At 36.6% G+C, this 11,537-nt stretch overlaps 1 protein-coding gene across 1 annotated transcript; it reads left to right on the forward strand.

The window, feature by feature from the left end:
- Window positions 1-9,827: 9,827 nt before the first annotated feature.
- LOC106084649 (pyroglutamyl-peptidase 1) lies at window positions 9,828-10,792 on the forward strand. The gene is made up of 2 exons (XM_013248503.2): window positions 9,828-10,069; window positions 10,134-10,792. The coding sequence occupies exons 1-2, from the start codon at window positions 9,959-9,961 to the stop codon at window positions 10,704-10,706; spliced, it is 684 nt and encodes a 227-aa protein (XP_013103957.2). The 5' UTR covers window positions 9,828-9,958; the 3' UTR covers window positions 10,707-10,792.
- The last annotated feature ends 745 nt before the right edge of the window (window positions 10,793-11,537 follow it).

An 11,537-nucleotide genomic window follows, 5' to 3' on the forward strand; every position in this document is an offset into this window, starting at 1 on the left:
ATATACATACGTACCATGTTGAAACAATTAAAGGTGGTCGCATTTGTACAACAACCACAAATCATATGGAGGAATCCGCCATCTTATCATCAAGCTGATCGATGTTTTGTCAACACACGCAAAGAAATTTGTGTGCGTGTGTGTATACGTGTGCGTACATGAGCAGAGAATATACGAGAAAGAAGTAAGCAACAAAGAGAATGTACACAAAAATCTGACATCTTAATACTGTCAAACATGGCCGGATTTTAACAGCTGTTCCCGTGAGACCACCTTTTTAAATCCGCCTTGTATATGTACATTATGCCATAGTTTCCTTAACGGGAAAGGAAATAATCAAATTTAGAAAATGCAAACGACGCAAACTGCATGCCATTGAGAACAGAATTCCACTTGCGGCCAGGATTCACTAATAGAAGGTTAGGTCACATGCAAAACACAAAGTGGATAGGCCCCATAAACATCATTAAGGATGTCAAATCTGACGATTGAAAATGTCATCATATAGGAGAAAACGTAAACAAAGAATGAATGTAAAAAGAGAACAAGTTGACATCCTCAATGCCAAGTACTGCCAAATATTAAAAAAAAGTATATCGGCTGATCGCTTGGCTTAACCTTATTCAGTGAATCCTGACTTGCGGCATGTTCTTAGATAATTCTCATTAATCTAAACAGGAGCGTCGCATTACAAATGCAACTCTGCAAAACAAACGTTAAAAAGCAACTCGCAAAAGTTAAACAATTTTTAACCTTGATAACTAAAAACAGTAATTCAAGCGTTGCAACGCCGAATGACGCTCAATTTCAAGCGATATTAGGGTTGGTATTCTATTCTTCTTTCGGAATAGCTGCTGAAATTTGTAATTGTTCCGTGAGCAGAATTTGATAGTTATGTTTTGTTTTTAGAGGTTTTTTTCTGCAAGACGTTTTTTATCTGCACTTATGGTTGTATTACCTTTTTTTCGCAAATAAATAAAATAACATAAAGAAAAAACGAACCATTGAAACCAATAAAACAAAAATGATGCCGACGATGATGTCAAGCGTTGCCACTAAAATTTATTTTTGCTATTTTCCTCACTATAAACAGAGTACTACTTTTTTACGTATTTTCCTCCAGCGTTTCGCCGACGTTTTTTTTTATATGGAGTTTGACAGCATTCTGCCTGAAAAAGCTGAACAGAATACTCAGCTTTAGTGTTGGTATTCTATTCAGCTTTCGGAATAGCCGCTGAAATTTGTAATTGTTCCGCGAGCGGAATTTGACAGCTATTAAATGTTTTTATTTCCACACCTATTGGTTTCTCTATTCTATTTCTGAAATAAATAAAGAAAAACGAACCATTTAAACCAATAAAACAAACGAAAATTACGCCGCCAATAGTTTCAAGTGTTGCCATTATAAAAGGTTTTTGTCATTTTCCTCGCTATAAACAGAGTACTACTTTTCCGCAAATTTTCAGCCAACGTTTTTTTATATGGAGTTTACCAGCAATCCGCTTGAAAAGCTGAACAGAATACTCAGCTTTAAGGTTGGTATTCTATTCTGCTTTCGGAATAGTGGCGGATATCTTAAATTGTTCCGCGAGCTGAAATTGACAGTTATGTTTTAATTTTATTTTCATACCAAAAGACGTTTTTTATCTACACTTATGGTTTTATTATTATTTTTTTTTTGCAAATAAATAAAAAAACAAAAAGAAAACCCAAGAAACCAATAAATCACAAATGATGCCGACAATGAGGTCAAGCGTTGCCACCTAAATTTATTTTTGCCATTTTCTTCACTATAAAGCTGAGTATTCTGTTCAGCTTTTCAGGCAGAATGGAGTCAAACTCCATATTAAAAAAAACGTCGGCGAAACGTTGGCTAAAAATAGGCTTATAGTGAGGAAAATAGCAAAAACTATTATAGTGGCATCAATTGAAGTTATTGCAGGCATCATTTCTGCTTGTGATTTCGAGTGTTCGTCCCATTTTCGCTGATTGTGTGTGTATGGTTCTTAACTATAATTCACACACACAGCCAACACTCGTTAGCTGTGATTAATATCTTTCTTAAGGCGCTATTACATGGCATGTAGATGTCTTATGATATGTCACTGTTTGTCTTAAATGTTATTGAAAATGTTTGTCAAAATCATTAATTTACATACGATTCATCATTTTTGCTTCACACCTGTATGTTATTTTCATATGACATAACCTAAAAATTTTACTAAAAGATGATTTTTTATGACCAATAATTGTTAAATTTGTGGGAAAGCTGGTTAGATCCTAAATTTGTCAAAATACACAAAAATAAATGCATTGGAAAAAGTACGGCTAATAAGCAGGGTTGTCGAGCTTGGTTAATGTGGTAATTGTATCATAGATGCGTTTTCGCAATTAATACGATTCGCCCCGCTGAAGATGCGAGTAGAAAAAAGCTAAAAGCAAAGGGCGGTTCGACCGTGAAGGCTCTGTTGCCATAGCCGCATGGCCCCGCAATTGTGCCAAGTTTACGATTGAGTTTCGTGGTTTTAACAAATTTCTCATCCTAACAATCAGCCAAATGTGGTAAAATATAAAGGGTGATTTTTTAAGAGCTATAGGAATTTTTTTTTTTTAAACACATAAAATTCAGAAAAATTCATGAAATCTTTATTGGAATCGTACTAGATAGTACGATTAATGATTGAAGATTATATCAGCAAATGTTGACCGTGACTGCGCCTCAAATGGTCCATCTGCAATTTTGGCATACTCTTTCCAACATTTTAGCCATTATCACACGAATAAATGCTTCAATGTTGTCTTCCAATGCGTCAATTGAAGCGGACTTGTTTGTATAGACATGAGCTTTAACATAGTCTAAGGCGCTAAACGGCATGATCTGACCGGTCCCGAACGTGAAATAAAATGTTCACCGAACTCGCCTCTTGGATGGATGGATGGATTATCCATTGTTATGCGTGCTGTGTGGCATGTGGCACCGTCTTGATGAAACCATATGTCATGTAAGTCAGGCTCTTGCATTTTGGGTAAAAAAAAATTGGATATCATTTCACGACAGCACTCACCATTTACAATTACGTTACGATTTGATTGAAGAAGTACGGTCCAATGATACCGCCAGCCCATAAACCACACTTAACTGTGACTTTTCTGGATGTATTGGTAACTCTAGGCATGTTTCTGGCTGATCTTCATTCCAAAATCGAGAATTGTGCTTATTTACATAGCCATTGAGCTAAAAATGAGCTTCGTCGCTCAATGGAAGAAGAGCGCGATGAACTTTCTTAACGGAGTACACATTTTGATAATAAATTTCAATAATATGCAAGCGATGTTCGTTTGTAAGATGATACATGGTTTAATTACGGACCAAACTGAAAATGTTTGACAGTGAAACAAACGCGTGTGCTGTTTATACCAGTGTTGATAAAATATAATAGTTTAAAAATCATCGATTATATCCAATATCCGCTATTATTACGCCACACATGCTAAGAAAAAATGTGGCATATCGTAACCCAGTATTAAACAATAGTTTTAACAAAGTGATTTTATATGCATACATTCGATTCTACAAAGGCATTTGACGTCAATACAATGTTAACGCAGCAGCCAGGACTGCGCAAAACAGTCCCAAATTCCATTACCAGCAAAACACAAGACACCACAACGACTTCGATACAAAATCAGCATTTTAAGGTACGTATATGATTTGCTTCTTGCAACATATAATTTTATGAAAAAAAAAATTGGAAAGTATTAATTTTAAACCCCACTTACCTTTGCTAATGTGTACGATACTCTCTCGGATTTCTGCGTCATTTGCTCGACTTCAGCTATGGCTTTTGTGGCAATGACAAAGCTTCGCTACGAATTTTGAACTAGAGCAATAGGAATATTAGTGTAAAACGATCAAATCTTATATGAGAATCATGTTTTCTTTAAATTCATACCATTTCAGCTATTGCCTTTCATTATTGCTCACCAGATTTATTTATTTTGTAATAATTATTGAAACATATGTTTATTTGACTGCTACCAATGCTGCCAGGTGCATTTTTACGAAAAAAGTGGTTTTAATCGCCAAAATCACTAAAGGTTCTAATATGGCATCTCTGTTTCAATAAGAAAAAACGGATTTCCGAAAATTTTTCAATTAAAAAAACCTAGTGCCACCCTTTAAAGTAAACACAAACTGCCTGGTTCACTAAATTTGTATCACTGAAAGTGAGCAATTTTCGTTCGCCTTTGTGACCAAACCAGCTGATTTCACAGATGAAAAACAGATATTGAAGTGAGTGGTTCTACTCACTTGAGTAAAAAAATGTTTGTGAACCAGGCAGCAAATAATTGTCCGTCGTTTAGTTAAGAAATTTCTATTCGTAAGCGAAAACAGCTGATTTTAAAGATGTCGTAAAAGTAACTACTAAATACCAATTTCGTCAACTTTTCTGTTATCGCATTTAAACTAAACGGGTTTCGTTCAAACACTTTACTGAATTCCACTACTGATTATTTTGGATGGGTGTCAGTGCTGCCACTGAATTTGCTGCCGTGAATTTGTGGTTAGTCGGAGAATGAAACAGCTTGTCTCCAGATTTACTCCGGTGAATGAGAGGCTAGCCAGAATCCGCATAAAGGTCAAATTCTTCCACATCTGTCTTATTTGCGCTAATGACCCGACGGAAGACAGGGACGAACAGACCAAGGATATTTTCTAGGAGCGCTTAGAAATATAATATGACCACCCTCCCGCCCATGATATTAAAATCGTTCTGGGAGGAAGGAAAATATCTTTAGACCAACAGTTCGAAAATTTAGCCTGCACGAAGAAACTTAAGGCTAATAGACTTCGCGGTGGCAAAGAATATGATAGTTAGCAGCACCAGATTTCAACATCGAAGCATTCACACGGCCTCATGGCTATCACCCGATCAAAACACGAGAAATGTATCATGTTGTGATAGATGGAAGGCATTCAACCTAGGTGCGAACATCGATTCGGAAGGCTCAAAGGTTCGCATCCGTCTTAGTGTGGCGAGAAACGTACGATCTGACACTGTACGTAAGCTGGACATTGACAAGCTGCAAACACAACAGATGGCAACGGCATACTCCACTCGACTGACCCCACTGCTTGATGGAAGCACTCCTTCTCCCGGTGATATAACGGCGCAATGGGAATTCATTGCCCACTCCATGAAAACCCGCCGGATGACGAAGAGTTATCGGGAGAAAAGGAGGGAGGAGAAACGTCTATTCCACAGAAACAAAAAGGTATTGAAAAGGCGTGAGTGTGAGCAAATTGAAATGTACAGGAGTCAGAATAAAGTCCGGAAGTTATAACGAAGAATCAAACCGATGGCTTTAGTGCAGGCACATCCTCCTGCAGAGACAAAGAAGGAAATCAGGTAACTGACACTGATAATGTGCTAGGGTATATGGAAAGAACATTTTACCCAACTGATAGTTTCCGACGATGGCGGCGAAGAGGATGCTGCGCAATCAATCGCTGATGATGGTAGAGAATATTTACCTCCTAGTCAGAATGAGGTCCAAGTAGCTGTTACTCGAATGAAGAACAACATGGCAGCAGGAGCCGACGGCCGCTTCAACTCCTATAAAACAGGCTTAATGTCAACGTACAGGATTTGTGTCCCGATTGTGACCTGGGACCACACGACACACGTCACTTGTTTGACTGCCCAGCCAGACCCAGATCCCTCTGGACGCAACCCATCATAGTAAAATTAACAGATCAGGCTATGTGGAAGCTAAATCAAAAAGTGGAATTATGTTTTTAATGTTAGGCGCTGATTTCAAGAGGGAGTAATTCATCTCACCATTTCAAAAACTTCACAGAAATCGGATGGAAAACATCATCTTTATGGACTCAATAAGTAAAACGAGAGATCTTGTTACACATAGGTCACATAGCTAATATTATGCCCAAGAGCTTCATACATATCACCGATGTAGAAGGGGGTAATTTAACTCACCACTTCCAATTTTACCGAAATCGAAAATATTATTTATGTTCTCTAAAACCTTGTTTACGCTGCTCATTAAATCCAGATTTAAGGCTCTCGTCAGCTGATTTTATAAAGAAAAAAAAGATGATCGAGCCATTAAATCCGGACTAAAAGAGCAGTGCAAACGGGGTTTAAGGAAATAAAATCGAGAGATCCGTTTATAATGTTACAGGCATATCAATAATTCGTAATAATTCTTTAATAATGATTTTTTAGCAACTATCCCTAGCTCCTTTAACTATATTTTGTCCTAAATAACACTCTTAGTTATCGCTGAAACGCTAAATTCCTTGTTTCCTTCCTTATTTTGTCTCCTAAAGTAAAGAGTCGAGCTTATTTGGCCATGATAATGGTGACATAAAGTAATTTTCTATTGAGAAATGTCTTTTCGGTGATCAATCGAAAAATTCTTCATTTTACGGTTAAATTAGCCCAACTTTGGACCTTTCGCGGACAAAAATGTAAATAAAACCATGTTTCCACTTGGATCAAATCTAGATTTGCGACGAGATTTCGGAAATCTCGTGCTTTGCAACGAGGTTTCCCATACATTATCAATGTGAGCAAATCTACTTATTTGAGGAGATTTGCAGCATGACATAATTACCAATTCCATGGCAGACGGTTGTACGTACTGGATTGACCCGATGGAGTTCTCCATCGGCAAGGGCTGCCGTCTCAGTGTACAACACACTGCTACAACAACAACAACCAGATAGTGTACCGTAAACAGCTGACTACAATTTTTTCTCTTGAAGTTCACTTTCTGTCAACGAGTTTTGGTTGTGTATGTGTATTAAAGTTAAGAACCATTCACAAATAACGAAAAATGGCTCGAACTGGTAACATACACAAAATCAGAGTTGCACTAATCACTGATTTTGAACAATAGTGCACTCAATATTTTGTTGTTGGGCAACTGACACTACCTGTAAATGAATATATCTTGATTTGCAGCATATCGCCTTCCAAATTCAAATGCAACACTGCGTTTGCATTGAATATCGGTTATTATTGGGATATTTGGGCAGTACTTTTTCTTAACATCTGACATTGAAATTATAAAAGCTGTATTCGGGAACTCAAAAATGTGTGCAAATTGCACAAATTTTAACTGGAAGTCGTTCGCGTACTTTATGTGCCAGCAGAAGAGAGCGCGAGAGAGAGCAAATTTTGACAGCTCAAAAATAAAAATTTCTACTGGGACTTTTTTTGCAACTTTGAACAGATGTTTTGCAAAGGTCAGCTGTTTTTTTTTATAATTATCCGTTACATGAAAATAGAAAAGCTAACACCAAAATGGATCAAAAGGCAGAGATAGGTAAAAATAAAAATATTGTTTATTGTTAATCATTAAATTTGTTTAATTTTTATATACTTTTTATGAAGATTCAAGGCAGCAGCTAGTGTTCAGGTACAGAAAACTCGCCAAATGAAGTTGTAATTTTAACTCAAGTCGGTTGTTCTACATTAGAAGGTAAGTGCAAAATTTGCGGAATTATTTGGAAAATCTTGAAAAACTAAAACATTGTATTCTTCTCAGGATTCACTGAATAAGGTTAGGCCAAGCAATCAGCCGACATACAATTTTTTGAATTTTTGACAGTAGTCGGCATTGAGGATGTCAACTTGCTCTTTGCTTACATTCTCACATTCGTTGATGGTTTGCATATGTCATTTATTTAAATTTGAATTTTGAAACGTTTGAAATTTTCGAAATAAAAGATTTGAAAAACTACATTTAGAACTTTTTCTTTTCCAAGACTGCGGCTTCAAGAAACATAGTTTTTGAATTGAATACGTCTACGCCTTTGTCAGCAGAAAAATCATATGCCATAAAATGTTTAACAAACAGCAAATAACAAAACAGATAGTTTTTTTTCAGAGAAAGAAGGAGAGAATGAAAGAAAACAAAAATCTACTGACATTTGATGACATTTCCAATCGGCACATTTGACATCCTCAATGATGTTATGGGGCCTATTCACTTTATGTTTTCGAATGTGACCTAACCTTCTATTGGTGAATCCTGTATTCTTCTAGATACCAAAAAAAAGAGCAAAGGTCGGTTTCTTAAGGCTTTTGATGGAATCATCCTCATCAGAGATATAAGACGAAACCAACACCTTTCCTTTGAATTTGTTAAGAAGGGGTATGCTGCCATGATATTTAGTGGGTCTGGCTGGACCATTTAAAGTTACGCACAGTGCGATTGAATAAAAAAATTAGTGCAAATTAGTCTGCCAATTGTAAACGGATACAGATATCTTCTACGAAAACACAGTGTCCGTAGCCGTTGCATGACCAAATAGAAAGCTCCCTTAGCCTCACATCAGTGGTCGCAGCAATTTGTCTAGCCACAATATCCAGAAGCATTATGTGGTTAGTCCAAGGTTCCTTTGTCAGCACATCAAGTGCTGCCGACCAGGGACTTGAGAACGTTGTTTCTAATTTTATGTACGGTAATGGCATGTAAAGCTGTTGTATTTCTATGCAGCCTTCAAAATGCATGCTGATGCTCGGGGAATGGAAATTGTCCAACGGGTGGATCGGAAGGAGTAGTCCCTCTTGCCTTCCAGGTTTCAGTAGCGGGATCACACTGCCCATCTTCCAAACATCGGGTACCATAATAGTGTTCAGACAGGCTGAGGACAATTGTAACGTACTCGACTCCAGGCAGATCCAGATTCTTCAGTATCCATGTATCCAGTACCTTGTGCGACTTGGCGCCACGAATGACATTCGCAGCTTCGTGCACTGTAAATTGTGATGGTTTTCCAGTGGCACGGAAATCACGGATACTACGAATGGCTCACCTTCTAGCCTTGTCCCTCTCGGGCCGATAAATTGACATTTATCTAAGAAAAACACCTCACAAGTATCGCCAGCATTTTTTATTTAAAAACATATGCTTTCCTAATCAAGCAAATAAAAAAACCAATCAAAACAAAAATCAGTTGTTGATCTGCAAATTTTCGCTGGAAGTCATTCGCGTACTTTTGCTTCCAAATGTTTAAATAATTAAATGGCTCTTACTCTTCTGCAAATTTTTACTGGAAAAGTACGCGAACAGATCTAAAATTAAGTAGTAATTTAATAAAATCGTTTCACAAACTTAATTGCTGACCGCAATTTATATGGTGAACACAAAAAACGTCACTGTTGACAAATAAAAACGGCATAAATCGTAGTGAAAACTGGTTTCGGAGATTATCTCAAATCAAGTGGATTTTGTTTAAAACCATGTTTCCACTTGGAGCAAATTTGATTGGCGACGAGGTTTCGGAAATTTCGTGTTTTGCAACGAGGTTTTCTATACATTTTCAATGTGAGCAAATCTACTTATTTGAGGAGATTTTGCGGCATATCTCCTTCCAAATTCAAATGCAACACTGCGTTTGCATTAAAAGTCGGCTATTATTTCATTTCTTATTGAAATTATAAAATTTTGTAGTAATTTAATAAAATCGTTTCACAAACTTAACTGCTGACCGCAATGTATATGCTGAACACAATACAAATGCTAATCGCAATAAAGAGGCTGTCAAAAATGTCAATGTTGACCAATAAAAACGGCATAAATAGTAGTGGAAACGGGTTTTGGAGGTTATGTCAAATCAAGTGGATTTGGGCTCTAATGGAAACATGGTTCAACACCGACTTTTAATCTAACGGTTATTATTTTCGAATACAACCCTGCCATTATATTTATTCTATTGCTAGAATCACTTGTTTAGTTCGAGTGATGCCATGTTGTTAATTGCACTGCCTTATTGCCGATACGGCAATGTAGTCAAGGAAAATTCCTGCCAGCTGACTTCATTATTATTTTTGTACAAAAACCACACAAGCCAGTTAAACTATTCAACGGAAAGTTTTGTTTAAAAAAATATGAAAGTGGTGTGAAAATTTAATAATAGTGAATAATGCAAGCACAAGTTGAAGATTGTATGCCAGAGACGAGAGAAAATCTCATCGTTGTCACAGGTTTTGGTCCATTCTTTGGTCATGAGGAGGTGAATGCCAGCTGGGAAGCAGTAAGTAGCGATGCCTAAAATACTTGTTTATAAAAAATATCATCATTAAACTCTTATCGTTTAGGTGCGACTATTGCCTGATAGTATAGTGCTTGGAAATAACACCTACAAATTGCAGAAAATCGAAGTACCTGTTGAATATGAAGCTGTGGACAAGCATATAGAAAGCATATGGTCATTACATCCATTGCTGGTCATACATTGTGGAGTCAATGGCCAGTCATCATGTGTACATGTGGAAAAGCTAGCCTACAATAATAACTTTTGCAAAAAGGACTATGCAGGTCGATATTTGGAAGAATCCAAAGCTTGCCTGAAAAACTGCCCAGGCAAGAAGACAGCGATTTTTACTAAATTAAATGTTAATAAAATTGTACAAGTAATAAGTGATAATTGTGGATGTACACCCAATGATATGGACTTAAAATTGGCTAAAGTTTCTAAAAATGTTGGCAACTATCTGTGTGGTTATATCTATTTGAAATCTTTGGACTATGATTGCTCGCGTTCTTTATTTGTCCATGTACCACCCTTGGATATGCCTTTTGGGGCAGATAAATTATCGGAGGTGCTTCTAAAGATAACGGAAGAATGTCTGCGGCAAGTGGTCGATGGGGTTGAGAAGAAAGATAAATGAACAAGTATTTCATCAAATGATATTAAAAATGAGTTATATTATTTTTGCTATACCTATATAAATATCAAAAAAACTGTACAAAATAATGCCTTGTGTAAAAGTATTCTTACTTCGTCAATTTGCTATTGATAGTAGGATTCATTGACTGTTGTTTAGAACTATAACTCAGGAGTGTCTGCTAAGAAATGGTTAATGCAGCAGCAGAGAATACTTAGAAAACATTAACTTATGCATTGGCAGTGGTAGTGTGAAAAAAATTGAACATTTATATGTTAAAATTTTAATTTTAACTGTGATTTGGCTTAGTATAATACCAACTTTTTTTTGCTGCAGTGCGGTAGATAATTCAATTTTCTAGTTATAATAATTCCATTTATTGTTTTCACTTGGAAACGTCTATAGTAGCGGGCAAGAGCACACGCAAATGTGTTTATCATTCCGTCTACTTGATCTCCCTCCAAGTACTTGTAATTACAATCATGTATTTGTTTTTAATGCCAGTATAAATTTTAAAAATAATCTTTAAAGATAAAGCGGTTAATGTTATCACTTAATACTTTTCCCTATCAGAATAATGTGTGAGATTAGATTTGCACGATTAAGAAATGGTGTCATTTGAATTTTGCAAGAATTTATAACTACTGCTGATTTTTGTGTGTGCCTGGTATATTCATATCCATCATAGGCATTTGCTTCGTTTGCTGGATAGGTGCGGGGTGGTGCCACTAAAATCTTATATCTACTTATTCAACCAGCTGTTGATGGAGGTACAGGATGCGCTAGAGAAGCTTACATGTTTGAAAAAAACTTCCCAGCGGTGAGTCCCGAAGT

This window comes from Stomoxys calcitrans, chromosome 1 (assembly GCF_963082655.1).
Source record: "Stomoxys calcitrans chromosome 1, idStoCalc2.1, whole genome shotgun sequence".
In the NCBI taxonomy this organism is placed as follows: domain Eukaryota; kingdom Metazoa; phylum Arthropoda; class Insecta; order Diptera; family Muscidae; genus Stomoxys; species Stomoxys calcitrans.